This window comes from Micrasema longulum, unplaced genomic scaffold (assembly GCF_059751315.1).
Source record: "Micrasema longulum isolate JH-2025_06_02 unplaced genomic scaffold, ASM5975131v1 h1tg001068l, whole genome shotgun sequence".
NCBI classification, from domain to species: domain Eukaryota; kingdom Metazoa; phylum Arthropoda; class Insecta; order Trichoptera; family Brachycentridae; genus Micrasema; species Micrasema longulum.
In genome coordinates, this window is record NW_028278256.1 from 226,587 (window position 1) to 248,325 (window position 21,739).

Consider the following 21,739-nt stretch of genomic DNA (forward strand, 5'->3'; position numbering starts at 1 on the left):
CGCGCCAACCACTAAACTTGTAGGCGGACTTATCTCCACTCAACTTCCTGGTTTAGGATTTTTACCTGGGCGTAGCCATCGACTCGAAAGCACTCGTCCAGGGTTCTGGTTCTACATTAATACTACAAAAAATGAGACTTACCTGTCTCTTTGTCAGGACACTAACTAGGCTAAAATCTTTCCTCCCGTCCTCTTTTTTACAACTGTAGTTCCGTAGTAGTAAAGGGTTTATATTTTATATTTTTTTAACAATAATAATCACTGCACGTTAGTGTTAGATTCCAATAGCATGTATCATATCAGCACCTTTATAATTATTTTTATTTATCGGCTATGGTGAGATTGGCATTTTTAGCGTCCTGACGAAACCGGTAGACAAAGAAAAGTCAGTAAGTGCTTATATAGAAATCTTTAGTAACATTTAATTTTAAAAAAACATTTGAATTGAGCACATATGGATAGGTAAATAATAAACTTAAATTACTCTTGAAAGTTAAAAAATGAGGTAAACATTTATTTGCAAAGATTACAATATACTTTTGCCAGTAGCAAAAAGATCATATTAAAATGAGTGTGAAATAAACAGGCCAATAAATGAGTTGGTCATCGTAAATTCATAAATGAAATAGCTAAAACTAGTAAAAATTATTTTGAATGGTCCATTCTGTGGGTTCAATAAGAAAATTGTTATATTAAAAATAAAGATGACGAAGGGCTCCAGTGCACCTGAAGATTCGAAAGGTGGCGTGAGGAATCAATTTATTGCAGTTTTAATAAGTAAGTGAAAATACTTACATGCACTCTAAGCGTTATACAACCTTCGGTGGGTCTAAGCTTCCTCCGAGAAATGTCTCCATGCTGTCCTGTCTCTGGCTGCCACCTTCCAGTTTTGCTGCCCCAGAGCCCGACAGCCTGCAGCGACATCATCCATCCATCGCAGTGTCTGCCGACACTTCTTTGCCCTGGGTCGTTAAACAACACTTTTTTGGGTGCTGCAGATCCGCCATGCGGGGGAAATACAATTGGCAATGCTAAAGTTTAGTTTTAATAAACTTGGCTACGCTGAAATCCAGGTATGGATCGTAGAGTATCGTGTTGAATCTTTTCCTCCGTTTCTGGCATTCCATCCGAGGATTCTGCGGAGGATTTTCCTTCCGAAGCATTTTAATCTAGTTTCGTCATGGTTGGTAAGTATTCACGTCTCCGAGGCTTGCGTTAGAATCAGTCTAATCAGTGTTTAAATATTGTGGTCTTTGTTTTTCTGGATAGTAGACGCGACATTGATTGTTTAATGAGGCCAAAGTAACTCCGGTTGACTGCAAATATCCTCTTTCCGATATCTTTACTGACGTCATTTTTGTTGTTGACTAGATGTCTGAACTGTTCTACAATTTCAAATGTGTAGTCATTATATATATATATATAGGTTTACAAGGTATTTTCTAGATTGGTTTAAAAGCTATTTAAATGGATGGGTAGAACACAACAAGTTAAAATAGATAATATTAGTAGCGAGCAAAAATACAATTAATTTTGGTGTACCGAAAGGTAGTATTTTGGGACCAATTTTGTTCCTTTTATATGTCAACGATCATTGTCTGACACACATAAAAAATTATGACATAATTGCATTTGTAGATGACACTGCTCTAATTTTTACTGGTGACAAATGGGATGAAACTTATTGTGAGTTCTAAAACGGCGTCAATATAATAAAAATGTGGCTGGATAACAATCTCTTAACCTTAAATATTGACAAAACAAATACATTACAAACTACAGCCGGACAGCCTAAATAAAATCTTCAATTTAAAATATGCTCTGAAATATTTGAATTAGTACACCATTTAAAATATTTAGGAATAGTTATTGATAAATACTTTAAATGGACAGAACACAGAATAAATAACACAAATAAAATGAGGACATTCCCATATCTCCAAGTAGATGCGTAACATTTTATTCCTAATTAAACTTAAACAACTGTATTGTATTTTATTTAACTTATGGCATAAAAGGATCGGAGACACTCATTCTGTTCAAAAATCGATCGTTAAAATAATTGTAAAAAAGCCCTTTAGGTATCCCAGCGTAAAGTTGAAGAATTTGGGATCATGGATATAAGGCAGTAATATATCTTTAGAATAATAATGTTTGTGAAAGCAAACTATTCAACCAAATTCTAAAAGAAACACTCCTACACTACCGGGAAGCCAAATTAGAGGATGGGTCATGGGGTCTACCACGAACTCTGAATCCGAGCAAAGAATTTTCAGGTTTCTGGGCCCCAAAATATTTAATATGTTACCCAAACATTGCAAAGCCGTGACCTGGATTCAATTAAATATGTTAATGAAAAAATGGTTATTGGGTTTAGGTAAAGAAAAATCGAAAAATTTAATAAAAAACATTCTTTCCGGCATTCTGCTTCAAGATTATGGCGTTTTAAACTAAAAAATGGTCACTGAAATACTAAATTTTAACCTATATGGGTAACTTCTCACAGCTTTGTGTCCGGTAAAGATTTGGGTCGTTTCAAAAATACTTTGGTGGTGACAAAGGAAGTTTGCTACATCAGCCAGCGCAGGGAAAAACATGATTTTTATTTTTATTAATTTTTTTAGTGATTAGATAACGCTATAAAAATGTTTTATTGAACTAAAACAGATTTTTTCAAACAAATCATCTCGCGTAGAAGTAGGCAGAAGAGATACAACACAACATTACACTATCTTTGCATACAGACCTCGCTTCATCTATGTTTATTTTTACATCTTCTTATGCACGCGCGCTGATAACTTCGGCTTTTGACATGTCGATCATCAAGCATTTGTTGCATTTGGACGTACCATACACTTCTCGGTCTTCCACTTTATAAACCTAATAATGGTTTAATTTTGTTTCCTTTAGTGAACTTACTGATCTTCTGCGAGGGTTGTGCATTGGGGTGGGTTTCTCCAGCTTTACCTATCCTGACTGGTGCAAATTCTCCACTGGGAGCTCCTCTGACGGATTCGGAATCATCTTTAATAGCTTCGTCATTCTGTATTGGAGCCATTGTCGGGACTCCCGCGTTCGGGTGGCTCGCTGATTTCATAGGACGGAAGCGAGCGGCATTAGCTGCTTCGGTACCGTTTATGGTAAGGAAATTTTTACACGTTGTACGCTATGCAGATTTACTGATTTCGCGTTTATTTCAAAGTATTTTTTAAAATTACTAGAATTAATTATTTATTAATTTATTACCTAATATCAGTATCATTGTCATAAAACCTTGATCCAAACCTAATGGCACATAGGGCACTGCAACATTCAATCTTCAGTGACGAGACAAACTTTTAATCACCTAAGAAAAGTTATCATGTCTCAACAGAAGAGAAGACCATTTTCCAGCCAGAAATTTCTCACCGATGATCCTAAGTATGCCTTTTTAAAGGATTTGGGAATTAGTAGATCAATCACATGCAGCGTATACTGTCGTTATAATTTAAAAGGCATTTTTTTAAAAAAAAATCAAAAATGAGTTAAACATGAGTCTACAAGAAATTTTATACCATTCCATATATATAGCAATGAGCAGTAAAACAATATTTCAATACAAAAACTATATCATTTTTAAAATGTTTTTTATAAGCAATTACACTACAATTATAGATTTATAAGCAGAATCTCATTGTATATATGACACACATAGGTTTTAAGCTTTAGAAACAATTGACATACTGTTTTTTATATACGATTATTTACAGTTTTTATTAAAGTTGATATATACTTAAAATGACCTTTGTAAATAATTGCCATTTTGCTTATGACTGGAAGTATAAATTTCTAACCTTAGATTGTATGCTAGTTTCGGAATGTGTAAAAAGTAACATAACAAGAATACTTGTTTGAACCTAAATGTAAAAGACAATAATTTATGAAAAGGGTTTATAATATGTAACTTACAATTTCAATCTACTTCACATACAAATAATGCGTTAGGTTCACAATAAAATACAATATACTAAATAGAAAAGCTAAAAAATTGTAAACAGGAACGCTGGTGGCACTGAGTTGTACGAGTGACGTTTGCGCTTCTTTACATATTTACCTTGCGTATATATATATATATAGTTGGATAATTTATAAAGCGCCATTTTTGTGAAAATCACCTCAAGGGCGCTGTACAATTAATAAATATCCCAGTACGTCTTGCAGCTACAGAGCGCATGGACGGTTGGGATTCTAGTTCCTCGTTTTCAATTAAGATCAATAAAAAATTATAACAGATAAGAGCTAGATTACAGGACGTCTTGCAGCTACAGAGCGCATAGACAGTTAGAAATTTAGCTCCCATTTACACATTTTAAAAATTGACAAATGAATTTAGTGTATTAATGATACTTAAAAAAAATTAAAATAATATGAATAATAAAAAGGAGTAAGATTACAACACGTCTTGCAGCTACTAAGCGCATAGACGATTGGAATTCTAGACCCCATTTATAAAATTTAGGTATTTTTAAGCTGGTATATGAAAGCTAGATAACCAATCATCGTGCAGCTACAAAGCGCATGGACGAGTGGAATTCTAGCAAAGTTAGAATGATATCAATAAATTTATAAAAAATAGAGCATAGTAGTAAGTTTGTCAAGTGTTCATGCGCGTATAGACGGTGGGTCTGTGCCCAGGAAAGTGGTAGAATACGGATGGGCATACCATCCTTGGCATGGCGATAGAATCAAGATAGGAATACCATCCGCATTCTACCACTATGCCAAGGCGTAACTTTATACCAGGTTTGTAAGGCCCTGGAATTTACGGTCGTTGCTCTACTCCCTGGTCCCAGCACATTTTCCCCACAAGTGACAACGTAACGTAACCAAAAAGTGAACGGAAATTCCATAGAAAAAAGAGCCATAAATGCGTATGGAGAGAGGACCAGGGCGTATATACTCAATATAGTCAATAGACTCCCGGACGAAATAAAGAACAGTGATATAAATAAAAATAAAGTAAAATTGGTTTTAAAAATATTTTTCTTAAATTCTAAGTTTAGTAGGTATGTAAAAAAAAAATTAATTGGGAAACCAAACAATTTAAAACAGTGTTAAAAAAAGTGTTTGTTTATTATTTTTTGTATATTTCGGTATCAAAAAAGACCGGATTTACTTGAATTAAATTTTTTGAAACGTTTATTTTATGATATATTTAAGTTTTTTTATATATTTAAGTGAACATTATTATATTGTGTTGCCAAAATGTTTAAAGAGAGAAATCCTTGCATAAAAACTGTTTTTGCAGTTTGGCGGGAATTAAAAAAATGTTCAAAAGAATGCTTGCGTAAAAAAATATGCTCATGATCTGACAGTCCTGGAAATGGATTTTTTGTCCTAACTGTGTTTGTGGTATAATTGTAATGGTTCAATTGAACTGTATCTTCTTCAAAGTTTTATTTTCCTTCTTCTCTAAACAGAAATCTCAATGGAACACTTTTTGTCCTTACGTTTTCAAGTATTGTGAACACTTTTTAGTGTCTTTCTACTAATTTAAAATGGCATACGCACAGAGGCTTTGCAAATATTTCCTCACTTTCATCTAAGTTTGAGTTCTTTCTGGATAAAGATTTTCTTTGTGCTGTTATTTGAAGTTGGAACTGCTCCGAGTTTGCTGAAATAAATTCGCAATTTTTTGGTCAGCGCATCCGTGTTTGATCTTTGATACTTGTAACATAATCACTGGGTAGTTCGACGGTGGTTTCAAATACTAATCTAGCTAAGGATTGCTCTGATTTCTCTTGCTGGCATTTCTGAGATCTAGTAAAATACCATTAAAGGTAACCATTCTGTCAACGAATCATTGTTGACTACCTTCAAAATGCTATGCCATCTCTCTATCATTTTGTTGCATTACAAATAGAGTGCTGTTGTTTTTTTTTAGTTTGATTCCTGAAAAAGAACTGCAGCCAAAACTGTCTTTTCTGATCGGTTATTATTGACTCTGGTTTTCCATATCTTGCCAGCCATGTATCAAGTCAAACTCTTTGATTACGGTAGTTAAAATATCTGGATGTTTGAACATGAAAAAAATTCGAACAACTGCTTTACTCCGAGACTTCAACTCATCTCATTTATTTTATTTTTTTATTTACAGGTGTGTTGGAGTTTGAAAATTTGGTGGCTTAGTCCCATGGCCATGATTTGTGCCAGGTTCATAATTGGAGTAGGCGTTTCTGGAATCCTCTTGATCACTCCACTGTACTCCGGGGAAGTTGCCAGCGTGGAGAGCAGGGGAGTTTTAGGAAGTTTTGTCACATTCGCCTTCAACATTGGAATAGTATTTGTGTATACAATCGGTGCTTACGTCAACTATTTTGCTGTTCTTGGCATTTTGCTGGCGATTCCAGCTCTCTTCTTCATCCTAATGTCAAGAATGCCCGAAACTCCGTCATATCTGGTGAAGATTAATAAGATACAAGTGAGTTTTAATAATTGTATTGATCCTCTTAAATCAAAAGCATTCATACTTTTAAAGGATGAAACTAGTGGAAAACATTACTGGATTTTTCTTTAAACTTTGTTTTATTAGGTAAAGTCCTTTATTTTTAAGAAAAAAAAGAAAATGTTGTGTTTGTGCAAATGTACGTAGGCAAAATACTGAATTTCACCCCTAAGGAGCTATATAGATTAATAATTAATATAAACATATTACAACAGAGATGAAGAACATTTTTTTTCAATTTCTGTAAGAAGAATATATGAAGTTTAGAAATAAAAAATAAAAAATTCAGGCGTTGCCTAGTATGTAGGTGAAATAATTAAATTACACAAATCTCACCCACGTAAATAAAGGTTTCAGCTCTTTAACTTAAAAAAAATAAACAGATGAAAGAATTGAAGGAATATAGATGTTCAAATATGGGCAGAAAAGTTCATGTTACACAGTGTGTAAAGTGGCCACTTAAACCAGCCAATAACAGGTCACAAGCACCGTAGATGCCTAGACTTCTATAGTACCTTCTCTAAAATGTTCTTCATCTTTGTTGTAATATGTTAATATTAACAGCTCCCCGGGGAGTTGAATCCAGTCCTTGTCTACAAAAATTTGAACAAACTCAAAATATAGTTAATAATTGATAGTAAAAAAATTATTATCTGCGTTCCTAAGATTTTCTCAATTTTCAGGACCTTTTTAAATGGTAAATAACCCTGTTAGAAAATTAGAAAAAAGTTGTTTAAGAGCGGAGTTCTAATTCCGGACCTTCTATTCTAGTTAATTTGTAATTTTAAGTTCAAATAAATAACATTTGATTCGGAAAAATTTGATTTGAACAGTTCTTGAAATTCATAAAATATATGAAAAATAGTACCTGCATTTTTTTATTTTTCAGGAAGCAACTGAAGCACTAGCGTGGCTGCGGAGATTGCCTGCTGATAATTTATTAGTCAAAAAAGAGTTGGAAATATTAATAACACAGTCACAAGCATCTAATTCTCCATTTGGTAAATATGTCATTATTTATGCGAAACAAATCTTTTTAAAAATAAAACTGTACAGTATTTAATTCAAGAAAAGTTAATGTTAATGTTTTCTTTTAAAAATATCGTGTTGGGGGAAAAAAAACAATAGTAAGGCAGTGGCAAGTTTATGAGTTTCAAAGATTTGTTAGACACGCGATCTAAATAACTTTTTTTGTTTTTATGTCCATTTTATGGCACTTATTATATGAGCAAGATTGTTTTTTTTTCTTTCATATTTTAGATGTTCAAGAAAAGCAGTAAACAATTTTAGCAACAATCACTTTTTTTTTTTTTGCACCACAACAGGCCAGGAGGCCTAATTACAGTGGTGAATTACATCACAGAGCACCCAGGCTTGAGAAAAATCACATTTTAATTTTTTTGTGTTCTCACCGGGAATCGAACCCGGAACCTTCCGTGTGTGAGTCAAGCGTCTTGACCGCTACACCACGGAGGCCGCCGGAACAATGTTTTGATTATGTCCAAATGTTTATGGACAAGCTAAATTTCCTCCTTAGGAAGTTAATAAGATTTAGTACACAGTGTGTAAAGTCAAATGACTGGTCTGACAAGTCCACTCAAACCAGCCAATGACAGGAAATAAGCCCTATAAATGCCTGGACTTTCATATTCACTTCTCAAAAGTGTTTTATTTATTTATTTTACAGACACGCACAGCCAACAATGATATAATAACATAAAAAAGATACAGTTTAAAGACAAACCAGCAATGTTTCTAAATAAAAATCATACAAATTAAATTGTGGTAAAACAAAAGGGTGTGTTTGTGTGTATTTGTATGCGAGTAAGTGTAGAGATGTGTTTGTGTGTATTTATTTAGGAGTAAGTGTTCAGGTGTATGTAAGCCTAAGTATCAATTAATGGCAAGTGGGAGCGTATCGCAGCCAGAAAGAATGAATCTTAATTTATTTTTCAATAAACTAAGGGGCATGTTAAATATATCAATAGATGGAAAAAGAAAGCATTTTAGTTTGAGCAAGAACGATAGAGGAAAGAGTTTTGTGCATAGTTAGTGCTACTGACTGGCATATGGAATAAATACTTATTTCTTGTCACGCGAAAGAGGTCATTAAGATTAATTTTGGAGAGTAGGTTAAAATAGTCTACTTTATTACTTGCCTTATTTTTATTTTTTTTCTCTCCCTGTTGCAACAAATTTAGATCATGTTTGAAAACATATTTTAATATCACATTTCATGTGGACTGTATGAGAAATCAAACCCAGGAACTCACGCATGGTTGTTAAACACACCTATCATTACTCCAAGAAGCAGACAAACTGCTCCTTCACTACATTCAAATTATGATTATTTTAATTACTATTCATTTCGTTTCAGACAGTGAAAAAATATCACCATGGAAATTTCTCTGTGAGTCTAAACTGATTATATTTTAGTTCTCAAATAGCTTATACCAGACAAAATTAATGGTATCTTTTTATATTTGGTTTCTTACAGTCACTTCTCGCGCATCGTTGAAAGCTTTTGCATTGACCACATTTCTATTAACTGCGCAAGTTTTCATGGGAATTTTCGCAGTTTTAACATATGCCAACAGTATTTTTGCTGATGCTGGAAGCACATTATCTCCAGAAGTATCCAGTATCGTTGTTGGCATTCTTCAGCTGATAGGATCGGCGATAGCCACATCCTTAGTTGATAGACTTGGAAGAAAGGTTTGACCATTTACTTCTTATTATTATTTACCAACATTGCAAAATGTCAACTTATTTATACTTTCAGTACTTAGCAGCATTTCGGAATGATAAGTTTGAAATCGCAGAAGATTGGGGTTCCTCAAGGTTTAAACTTTGACCCCGTTTTATTTAGATTTTTTCTTTGTTCTTTCGACTTTCCCAAGGATTGAAAGTTGTATTCAACCTTCTTTGATCCCCTGATCAGCCTCTGTATAATAATGGACAGAGGATTGAGAAAGTTGACAGCTTTAAATACTCGGGGTTCACATAATTGAGGATGGAAGCATGCACAAAGAGCTCGCAACCCATCTAGAAGTTGCTGGAGCAACTTTTAACATGATGCGTGTTGTCTGGAACTCTAGTTTATACTCGTTAAAAACAAAATGCCGATTATTCAACTTTTGTATAATGCCAGTACTCCTATATAGGTGTGAAACTTGGCACCTTACCAAAGCGCAGAACACCAAACTTCTGAGTTTTGAGAGTAAGTGCTTGAAGAGAGCGTTAGGTATAAGGTGGTTTGATTTTATAACTAATATTGAAGTCCAAAAATAGACGCAGCAGCCTCCTATAACGAGCGTCTTGAGGATGCGGTGGTGGACCTGGCTTAAACACGTGCTGCGCATGCCTCAGGAGAACCGAAACCCAAGTTGCCTCTTTTTTAAATCGATCTTTTTTAAGACGATCTTTCAACTTTATTCGGCAAAACTAAGGGGCGCTGGATTAAAGTGAGAGGAGGCAAAAGTAGTGGCTGGTGATAAAGTCTCCTGGAGGCAACTGGTGATGTCCACATGCTCCACGTAGGATTCAATCTTTTGTTAGAAAATGGAAAACAAGTTGTGATAGGACAAGAAGCAGACGTCGAGTCTCTTATTGCATCTTCGTTTATATTCTCTTAATTCCTATCCATAATTTCTCACTGTTTTTCTCCATCTCTATTGTAAAATGCCTATCATAATAATAAAATTGTCAAAAAAATAAAATCAATTGAAAAAGAAATGAAAATAATAAAATCAATTGAAAAAGAAATGAAAATTTTTTTCAATTAAAAAATATTTACCTCAGAGGCAGACGGATGCAAATCCAGAATTTTATGAAATGACATTTCGATTTTCTTATCCAGTTTATGATCATGTCCATTGATTTTAAAGAAATGTAAGTCTAAAAATGAATTAATCAATGTATTGAGATACTAAATATACAAATTAATGTTATAAATTATTAGAAACCATAAGTGTAGAAAGGAAAAAGTGGATTTTTTAGGCTTGTGTTGAACATTTGACGTTTGGAAATGCATGCAAATGCATCCGTCTGCCTCTGAAATACAGATATGTTAAGTGGTTATTATAAAAAAAGCATGTAATTGGAGAGTAACTTTTATCTGTTGGCTTTCCTAACCAAAATAATGTAAAATATTTTTTTTAGATTCTTCTTATTGGTTCCTGTTTATCTGTTTCTCTTTCAATGACTTGTCTTGGAACATATTTCTACCTTAAGGAATCTGGGTATGACGTCAGCTCTCTCGGTTTGATACCTGTGATTGCATTGTCCACGTGCGTGTGCACATTCTCCATGGGAATTGGTCCAATTCCTTTTATCATTCCATCCGAAGTCTTCGTCATCCAGGTAAACAAATTCGATTGATTACAAACTAACTACTAGATAAATTAAATATAATAATTTATTCATTGAATGTTACTGGTTATGTGGAATAGAAAAAACTTTTTTTTTAAAATACTTGGATGGTTTACCTCATTCGAATGGTCAAATGTTCTCTATGGTCTGTCTTACTGTACGGTGTAGAGGCGTAGACTCTTGAAGTTAATATTATAAACCACCTTGAAGAATTTGAAATGTGGATCCACCGTAGAATGCTAAGAATATCTTCGACTGATATGATAACCAACAATGAAGTATAACGTAGAGCCAATACTAATAGAAAACTATTCACCTCTGTTAAGCTCCGTAAGATTTCATATTTTGACCATGTGTTGAGAGGTGATAATTATGCCATACTTCAGCTTGTCACGAAAGGGAAAATCGAGGGACGTAGAGGGGTCCGAAGAAAACAGCTTTAATGGCTTTGAAACATCCGTGCATAGACAGGATTAGAATTGTGGAGGAGCTGTTTCGCACTGCTCAGGATAGGAAAGCTTTTTTCCAAATGATCGTCAATGTCGGAGGGACTTGACATGACACGTGAAGAAGAAAAAGAGACATGGGACCAAGGGAAGTCAAGAAAAAAGAACAAACAAATCATCACACTTGTTTTCATCGAGACTACCTCTATGGAGAAGAGATAATGCCACTTTAAAATCTGTCTTTGCATACAAACCTCGGTATCTCTGCATTCACATATCTTCTTATGCATGCGCGATAATATTCTGAATTTTGACTTGTTCATCTTCAAGTATTGGTTGGATTTGGTCATGCTCTCATAAACATTTCCATCGTAAATCGTTTGCCCTTTTTTATCCATTCGCTCTTCATATCCAAACAAACACAGCTCTCCTTTCTTGATTTTATCGATAATATTTGTCTTAGCCTTATAAAATGCATGGATTTCCTCATTTGTGCACCCATCGTGCAAAGTTTCAATGAACATTCACGTAACAGATCGCATTTCCAAAGCATTCAGCCTACTTTCATCCTTGATTTTTCCATTTCCTTTCCTCGTATTCATGTCATGAAGATTGGCACCGAAATGAAGAAATGTGAAGTTCTATTAACATTTATTTCCAATTCCAGGTTCGCAGTTTGGCCACCAGCATTGGTCTCACCTGGCTGTGGGCATGCACGTTCCTCGTTGCGCAGTTCTACTCCCCCATTGTTGCGATGTTCGGCCGTTACTCGGCGTTCTGGGGTTTCGCGGCTGTTGGCTTGCTGACCATCGTCATATCCTCTGTCTTCCTACCAGAGACGAAAGGCATTCCCATCGACGATATCGTCGTTCTACTAGGAGGGAAACAAAACAAGAAGAATACAACCAGGGAAGAAACTACAAACGAGGAATAAAACAATGGGCAATTATCACGGATCTTTTTATTAGCTCATAAATTAATCTAAAAAAGCACAAGCCGATCGGTACTATTCTTATTAAAATCTATGGAGATATAAAGGATTAAAATCTAGTAATTTGAATGGTGCCAAAAACAAACAATTCGTGATGTAGTATTTTTGACTGTCCTGTGTTTGTCTTTGCTTTTTCAATATGATAATGTTGTTGTTGTCTGGTGTTATATTTGTGTATGTCAGCATTTTTGACTAATATTATGTCGTCGTCTTGTATGTTTTCCAGTATTATTTTGTGCACAATTTTTAAGGTCTCAATTTTAGTCAAGTAGTTTATGTCAAACTGGTGTGTTTTTTTGTACAGTTCAGTCGTAGAGGTCAGGTAGGGTAGGTTGTATGTTAATTTAGGAATTTTATTTTGTTGTCTTTGTATTCTTGTTATGTCTGTCTTGTTACCAGTTTCCCAGAAGGCGATCATGTAACTCAATTTAATTTTGACATAGGCTTCGTACATCATAATTTTTTCCTTTCTCGGTATAAAATCTTTAATTTTGTAGAAGAGGCTATGTAGTGATGCCATTACTTTAGCGAGTCCGTCTATGTGTTTTGTCCATTTTAATTGTCTGTCCATTGTGAGTCCTGGGTAAGTCACATGTTCTAGTTCTTTAAGAGTTTCGTTGTTTATTTTTATGTTCATGTTATGGTTCTTCTTTTGTGTTTCGAAATGTATTATATTGCATTTCTAATAATGTAATTGCCTGGTTTGGAACGAGCATGTACCCTTGTTAGCTGGGAAAAGTTTACAAAAAAAGTATGTTTGATAAAATGTTTAATTTAGATTTTTTTTAAATCATTTTTATTTGAAGTATCAATCAATTTCTAATTAACTATACCATCGAGCGCTTTCGCTTGCAGACATCTTCAGGATGGTGAATTGTTTTCAATATTTTTCACTTAAACGTTAACTGCGGCCAATTGGCATATGTTTGATAGAACCATTGAGGTATATAAGATAGAACGGACTTTATTCTGTTGCGAGCACTCTTCGGCTACTTTTTAACTTTTGTCTCCTCGCAATTACTAAAATGCCTATATACCTGCCAAGATACTGCACAAATCTGAAAAAGCGATGGTATACCTTTTCACCGGTAAGTAATGTTCTAAAAAAAATTATTTTGATGTCAAAAAACATCTTACTAATATGTTACCAGTACTTATTATTCGTGTCTTATCTCCTGTCTCTGTCCTGCTCAGTGAATAGTGAAACGACAAACAAAAGTGACGCGTATGCGGAAAGGAGCGACATACTGAATAGAACTTACAGTTGACCGATGTAAACAGTCCGTGCTTTTTACTTTACTACGTGTTTTGTTTGCCAAAGTCGACGTGATATGACGTCACGACACTTGCTCCCTCCGCTGCTCATTCCCTTTCCTTGGGGGACGACTTTTTGCTCGGATTTGTAAAAGTGTCATACAGGTGTTTTTAAACCCTGTCACACCCGAAACCACAATGATCAGTATGGGCAAGAAGACATATTAGCATATTTAAAAAACATTTAGGACAAAGAAATTTATTAAAAAAAAAATATTTAAAAAAAACAAATGGTTGCTTATTTCTGCAGGGGAAAAGTGAGGGAAGCGCGGCGCAGTATCAGACTACCCCCTCACCCTCATCGTTTCTGCCCTGCAGAAGTAAGCAACCATTTGCTTTTTTTGATATTTTATTTTTTTAAATTATAGTCGTTCTAAAAAAATATTTTTCATGTGCCAATATGTCTTCTTACTCATACTGATCATCGTGGTTTTGGATGTGACAGGGTTTAATAAACACCCTGTATATTATATCTTAATGGTAAGAGCTGAATGTATTTCAAATGTTTATACAAATATTTATTTTGGTTAAAAAAACTATTTTACTTTAAAGACAATTTAAGAAAACCATGTTTACTTTCCATTGTAATCAGGGCCCTAATCAGTTCAATTTTTATCGTTGCTTCATCGACACGATTACATTATCGTGTTACAGTTTCACCTTTATCGAGCCCCCGCTTGCTTGGCAATGAATTTCATAACAAAGAGGTTTTTGTGTACTCTCGTAAATATTATTATAAAAGCTGTTTTTTTGTTGTGATAAAAATCATCATCATTCCCTTTCCGCACCTAATGGAAAAAAGGGCACTGTATTGGTACACCAATTGCAGCAATCTTAATAATTTTTGTAACATGAATGTAAGAAGTACAGTCTTACGGTTCAGGTGCCAGTCCAGGGACTGTAAAATATTCTAGTGTAAGAACACCTTTTTAAATCAATAATTCAACTCAACCATGTCGGGAATCGAGCCCGAGACCTCTTGTAGGGTAAGCAAACGCACTGACCACTACACCACGAGGCCGACAATAGAAATATTGTGATAAAAATCACAAAACAATTTTGTTTCCTGTAACAATACTTAAATTATTATTGGAACGATGTACACTCGAATAACGCTTGAAAACAGGTAAATATCACGACTTTTTTTTACAATTTAATTTCAAAAGTCTATGAAATATAATCGAGTAAAAAAAACATTTTTTAATTTATAATTTCAATTGACAAATTACAACAGCGACGGAGAACATTTTGGAGAAGGGAATGTGGATGTCTAGGCATTTACAGGACTTATGACCTGTCAAGCACAATATCGTATGTCATTCATACGATATTTTGGTTTAAGTCTTTTCCAAAGTACGTATAAAAACGTATCTATATTTTTACAAAAACCGCAAAATATTTGACGGTTTTGGTCAACTTTTAAAAACTAGATATTAAAAAAAAGTTCTTTACATTTTTTTCTAAAATCTGTTTTTATTAAAATTTAAACTAAACGAAAATAAACAATATTTTGAGTTTGTCAAAATTTTTGTAGACAAATACTGGATTCAACTGTGTGTAAAGTGGCCACGTAAACCAGCCAATGACAGGTCATAAGCCCTGTAGATGCCTAGATTTCTATATTATTGTGTATTTATATTATTGTGAACTTATCAATTTGATTAATGTGCGAGTGCCTGGTCGAGTTACCCGATGTAATACTTTGTTCTACTGCGGTCCATCCGAACCAATATGCTAACAACATCGATGTCTTTAGCGTGAGTCTTGTAAATTTTAAATATCAATGTATATGTTCCTTATCAAATAGAACTTAATATTCTGTTCATATTGTATTTTATAACATTATGTACCTAGCTGCTTTAAACCTTTAATTGTATTTCTTTAGCTTATTAAAAAAATAGAAATATATATATATTGCTTTAATTTTTTTAAAACCAACTTAACTTTAAAACACAGTTCTATATTTTATTACAGTATATTGTATTTTTTTAAAAAATTTATGTTGTTAATACACTCATCTTTTTATTTTTATACCAACTATGTATACTTCTTAACACTGTTCCTTTATTTTGTTCCTTTATTTTATTTCTTTATATTGTGTTTTTTTTTAATCTATGCTGTTTATATACTCATCTTCTTTTTTTATACCAACTTTACTTCTTAACACCGTTCTATCTTTTGTTGCTTTATATTGTATTTTTTAAATTTAATGTTGTTTATATACTTATATTTTGTAAAATTTTCATGTATGTAAAAGCCTTATGGGCGTGAAAAAATAATAAAATAAAAAAAATAAAATAAAAAAAATATTACCTTCTCTAAAATGTTCTTCATCTCTGTTGTTATATGTTAATAAACGAAAATATTTTTAAAACCTTCTCCTGTAAAATCGCATTGTCCGAGTTGGGATATTATGCGTAGGTGTCGATTTTTGGGATATTATTTCAAAAAAACATTTTTTTTTATTTTTTTTTAAATTTGATTCCAACAAATATTTGCCTCTTTTATTTCAGTTTTAATTTATATCATGATCAAAAGAACACCCGGTATGCGACCGCTAAATTATTTTTGTTAAATACATAATTATTTATGTGAAAGTAAGACTCGTTTAATTTATTATGATTTTGATATACGACTGTAATCTATTAACGGTTAAGTTTCTCATTATATTAATTAAATAGGTAGGAAACTGTCACTTGCAGAGGTATTCAAATCAATGAGTACCGTAATTACATAACATAAAGAAACATATGTGTTTGAAGTAATGATCTAGTCTCAAAACTACTTTGTTACTAAACAATGCATATTTCAGAATGATCTAGTGACTTAAAATCTTTGTTAATAAAGAAACTATGTTTTGAAATGATATAGTTACCTACTGAAATGGTGTGTAATAAACACTATTTGATTTGGAATTGTCTAGTGACTTACAATCTTTGTTAACTCTTGTGTGGCTGTGATGTCACACTAGTCGACATAGGACACAAGATTTGATATACCTCTCTTATTTTTTTAAATGATGAATTCGTATTTTTCGTAATCTGCAAATGGACGTTTTCACACCCGATTTGGAAAGTAAAATTTGTATCACTATGCTATATGTAAATACAAAAAATATTTAACCTTGCTACGCGAAGCATGAATGTCCGCTAATTCAGAAACACATATATACAGATACCTTATACAAGACAGAGCACGAAGATAGAAGTCATAACTAGGAAGACTGAGACGCTCTTCTGCGGTGAGTGTCATCTAAAACAGATTTAGTCTTCAGTCGGTTAATGACAATGATGGGGACGCACGCGCGTAACATGAGCGGCGTATTTGTGATTTTCAATATATTTTGCTATAACAGGATTAAATTATATGTTTATTCCCATAAATTATGGAAAAGGAGTTATTAAACAGTAGTCTCCATGTTTTCCATTTTTTTCAAATGTCTGAACTTTAGAATATTCCGTCTTTTACTAGTGGTAACACGATGTTACACCACCGCGCGCAAAGGGATTATTTACCACAGTCTTTTAAGAGTTAATAAAGAAACTATGTTTTGAAATTATATAGTCTCCCACTGAAATGGCATACATAATAAACAAGAATATTTTGAGTTTGTCCAAATTTTGTAGACAAAGACTGGATTCAACTCCCTGGGGAGCTGTTTATATTAACATATTACAACAGAGATGAAGAACATTTAAGAGAAGGTAATATAGAAGTTAATATAAATAAAGGTTTCAGCTTTTTAACTTCACAAACATCAACAGATGAAAGAATTGAAGGAATATAGATGTTCAAATATAGGCAGAATGGTGAATGTTACACAGTGTGTAAAGTGGCCACTTAAACTAGCCATTGACAGGTCATAAGCCCTGTAGATGCCTGGACTTCTATATTACCTCCTCTTATATGTTCTTCATCTCTGTTGTAATACGTTAATAATAAACAAGGTTTGATTTGGAATTATCTAGTGACTTTTAATCTTTGTAATTAAAGAAACTATGTTTTAAAATGATATAGTTACCTACTAAAATGGTATGTAATAAACAAGGTTTGTTTTGGAATTATCTAGTGACTTACAATCTTTATTCATAAAGAAACTTGGTTTTGAAATGCAATGTAATAAACAAGGTATGTTCTGGAATCATCTAGTGACTTAAAATCTTTGTTAATCAAGAAACAATGTTTTGAAATGATATAGTTACCGGAATGCTATGTAATAGACCAGGTTTACTTTAGAATTATCTAGTAACTTACAATATTTGTTAATAAAGGATCTATGTTTTGAAATGCAATGTAATAAACAAGTTATGTTCTGGGATTATCTAGTGACTTAAAATCTTAGTTAATCAAGAAACTATGTTTTGAAATGATAAAGTTACTTAAATGCTATGTAACAAACAAAGTATGTTTTGGAATTATCTTGTTACTCAAAATCTTTGATAAAGAAACTATGTTTTGAAATGATACATGCACTTAAATGCTATGTAATAAACAAGGTTTGTTTAATTGTAATTGAAATTATATAACATACGAGTATTTTGTACAGATAACTTAGTTTTTCTTTGTAGATAAAATTTAAGTTGAACGTTAAAGCAATACGGGCCCGGGACCCAGACTATAATGGAAAGTTAACATTTATCTTCAATTTTATCTTCAAAGTAAAATTAAGTTTTCTGTGTGAAAAGCAGAATACGCTTACAACCTATTCTTCTAAACATGTTCAATTATAGGTTACCGACGAAGATAATGTAAGTGTTTATGCAAATACACTCATTTTCGTACACAAGGTCAATTTTTCTTTATAGACAGCCGAAGATAACTCTTTTAACGTCCCATTATAGTCGGGGCCCTGGCCTCTGTGTCTGCGGCTATATTAATAAATGATATTAGAATATCGCGTTCCTGGTAGAACTTTTTTTCAAAGTCATTTGACTATTGAATTTTATATTTCTTAAATAAGGTTGACGTGATATGCTTAAACAAACAAGTTATCTTCCTTTAAAATGATTCTTATTGAACAACTTAGTTAAAACTTAAAGGTGTTGAACATAACTTTAAAACGACAATGCACTTATATCCAAAATGATTTTATGTTAATTTTAAATTCATCGCCATTGTATTTGTAACTGGTCCGGCATTCAATTGATTTTAATTCTTCTGCGCTGTTTTTTTTCTAAAAATGGATACAGGAGCTAAACTAGAAAAGTCCGGAGGAATTCAAAATCAATGTATTGCTGTTATTATTAGTAAGTATGGAGAAGATGATATAATTTATTTATTTTTGTGTTATTTTTCCATTTTATTTTGTAATTTTTAAAGCCATAATCTGTAAGTTTAATACCGTGGATGAACCATTCGTCAAGGGATCTTCAGCGGGAACAAAAAACCTTGCTGGATAATTCCATGGTAACTCACGTTACCCTAAACTCCAAAATTGTGTCTTTTTCAATGTATTTTATCTATAAAATGAAAAAAAGTTGTATATTTTTTTTATTTTTTTTTTATTTTATTGAAATAAACGGCACTTAGTGCCTTTTACATATTAGTTACAAATACAATTAAATATACATACATGTAAGCATAATTATAAGTAATACAGAGCATTTAAAACAATATGATTAATTTAGAAAGTCTAAGAAATATAAACTATATAAAAGAATAAAATATTACCAGTTGTAGAATTATGGATAAAAAAAGATAATTTGGTATTAGAAATACTTTGAACCAATTAAAAAAATAACTAATTGGCAAATTTTGAATAACATTAAAAATATATATATATATATGTATTATTATTGAAAACTAATATTTAGGTAAATAGTATATTTTTATGTATAAAAATATATAATGATGTAAAAAAAATGTCAAAGAGAAATATTTTTTACTTATAAATTAATTAAGAAAAGAAACGAAAAAAGAAAAAAAAACACTAATAAAGAAGTTTAAAACAAATTTTTAACAAAAGTAACAAATAGTTACCTAGAACTATTACCAATAAAATAAAGAAGAAGAGCCGTTCTATATGTAATAAATTTCATGTGAAATGAGTCACCAATGTCCTGGTACTTATTGTATATCACTGTACATTTAACATCGATTAAAGATACATTTTCATTTTTAAAATTAGTCAACGAAAGGAAACAAATATTTTTTTAATATTTATTTTTCTTTGGTAACAAACGTGACATTTTGTAACGTGAAGCTCTATGTTGCACAGTAGCTTAACCACAAATAACTATCAACGTGCTTAAAAACACGCTAAGCATTTTTTCAAACAATAGTGAACATGCTTAAGTTATCGCAGTCATTAGTCAACGCGTGTGTAATCTCTAAGTCAAGGCTCGTGTCGGTTTGTTTGATGACAGATCGCAGTTACGTCAAAACTTTGTATAGCACTGACCCCCATCTTTCAGAAAAAGAATCCATAGAAATGGTAATTTGGTAAGTAATAATGTATTCAAAAGTTAATTTTTCCACACTTCCTCTTTTCAAAATAAATGGTACAGAAATTCCATTCATGACTTCAGTCAAAAACTTAGGGATTATCATTCATAAGTATTTAGGGTGGCACGATCAGGTTAACGAAGTTGGTCGTAAACTTTATAGCAGTTTGCACTCACTTAAAAGATAACAGAATTTCTTGCCAATTAAAGTTACGCAAACATTAGTCCAGAGCTTACTTCTTCCACTTCTTGACTATGCGGATGTATTTTATCCAGAGTTCAGAGTTAGCACTCTGAATTACTTGATAAGTTAGAACGATTGCAGAATATTTGTATTCGTTATATCTTTGATCTTCGCAAATTTGACCACATAACCGAGTATCGCACGCAACTACACTGGCTCAGTATCAGGCATAGAAGAAACATTCACATTCTATAACTTCTTCACAATATTTTAAATAATCCCACTTCGCCTGTTTATCTGAGAGAGCTCATCCAACCTCTTTCACAACACGGACTATCTCTTCTATCTAGTAACGAGAGAACCCTTTTAATACCCTGTCATCGCTCTCATTTTCTTGCCTCCTCTTTCACAGTAGTAGCCACTCGATTGTGGAATAATCTACCCAGTAATGTTAGAAACGCCCCTTCTTTATTTACATTAAAGTCAAGATTGAAATGTCACTATCTCAATATTTAAATTGCTCCTATATCCTTCTCCTTTCCTTCCCATCCCCTCTCCTCTCTTCATAGCATAGTGTTAATTTTTTTATTTTGTTAATCTTTGTTTTTAATTTTTGTATAAAATTGTAAGATTCAATATGTCCATGTATTTATAATTTTCTCAAACTGAACGGTTTGGGTAGGTAGGAAGAAATTGCCTTAAGGCAATATGCCCGCCCATATACAATATATATACATATAAATGTATATACATTGTATATGTGGATAAAGTGCCAAATAAATAAATATATGTTGATTGATTTCATACAAAGTTTGTATGGTCAAAACTTTTTTCAATAAATTAGAACTCTTTTCGTAGAGTTTATCATTATTGGTATTTATATTTTTTTCCCTCCTGTTCTGTATCGTTGAATGTGTTTACCTATGGTCTCCAAGTCTGTATACACACCTTTCTTCTCTTTTCTGGCTCTATCTCAACTTTCTATCGAAATAGATTGTTTGGATTAGATCTCCTCATCCTCTGGCTGTAGATCTTTCTATCCTGAACGATGTGTCGTCCCCCAAACAGTGCCTTCGCATCTGGGTATATATTTTTACCACACATGAATTTGTTGGTCTTCTTCTAGTTTTTATTCGAAGAAGATCGCCTGGTTTACAATGTGATCTGGTGCTCTGTGTCCAATGTGTCTAAACCATCTCAATTGCGTGAACAGGTGTATGTAAAAATGAAATAAAATTTATTTTCCAGGTAATATTTTGACCTTTAACCAAGGCTCTGCAATAGGATGGGTATCTTCCGCTTTAGCTATTCTAACATCTGATGACTCTCCTTTAGGGATACCACTAACCAGACTACAAAGTTCATTAATAGCGTCTTCCTTTTGCGTTGGATGCATTATAGGAACACCTTTGTTTGGCTGGTTGGCAGACAAGATAGGCCGAAAACGAGCACTTTTAAGCACATCTGTATTATTTTTTGTAAGTCATTCAATAACTATATTTTTTC

At 32.8% G+C, this 21,739-nt stretch overlaps 1 protein-coding gene across 1 annotated transcript in view; it reads left to right on the forward strand.

The window, feature by feature from the left end:
* Window positions 1–511: 511 nt before the first annotated feature.
* The window catches only part of LOC148277211 (uncharacterized), a 30,530-nt gene continuing 9,302 nt past the window's right edge, over window positions 512–21,739 (forward strand). Inside the window, exons 1-9 of the mRNA XM_088233184.1 lie at window positions 512–777; window positions 2,911–3,140; window positions 6,137–6,460; window positions 7,374–7,485; window positions 8,862–8,894; window positions 8,982–9,199; window positions 10,646–10,846; window positions 11,969–12,233; window positions 21,482–21,711. Of these exons, the coding sequence (XP_088089310.1) occupies window positions 705–777; window positions 2,911–3,140; window positions 6,137–6,460; window positions 7,374–7,485; window positions 8,862–8,894; window positions 8,982–9,199; window positions 10,646–10,846; window positions 11,969–12,233; window positions 21,482–21,711 (1,686 nt within the window). The 5' untranslated portion in view covers window positions 512–704. The remainder of the gene's footprint in view (window positions 778–2,910; window positions 3,141–6,136; window positions 6,461–7,373; window positions 7,486–8,861; window positions 8,895–8,981; window positions 9,200–10,645; window positions 10,847–11,968; window positions 12,234–21,481; window positions 21,712–21,739) is intronic.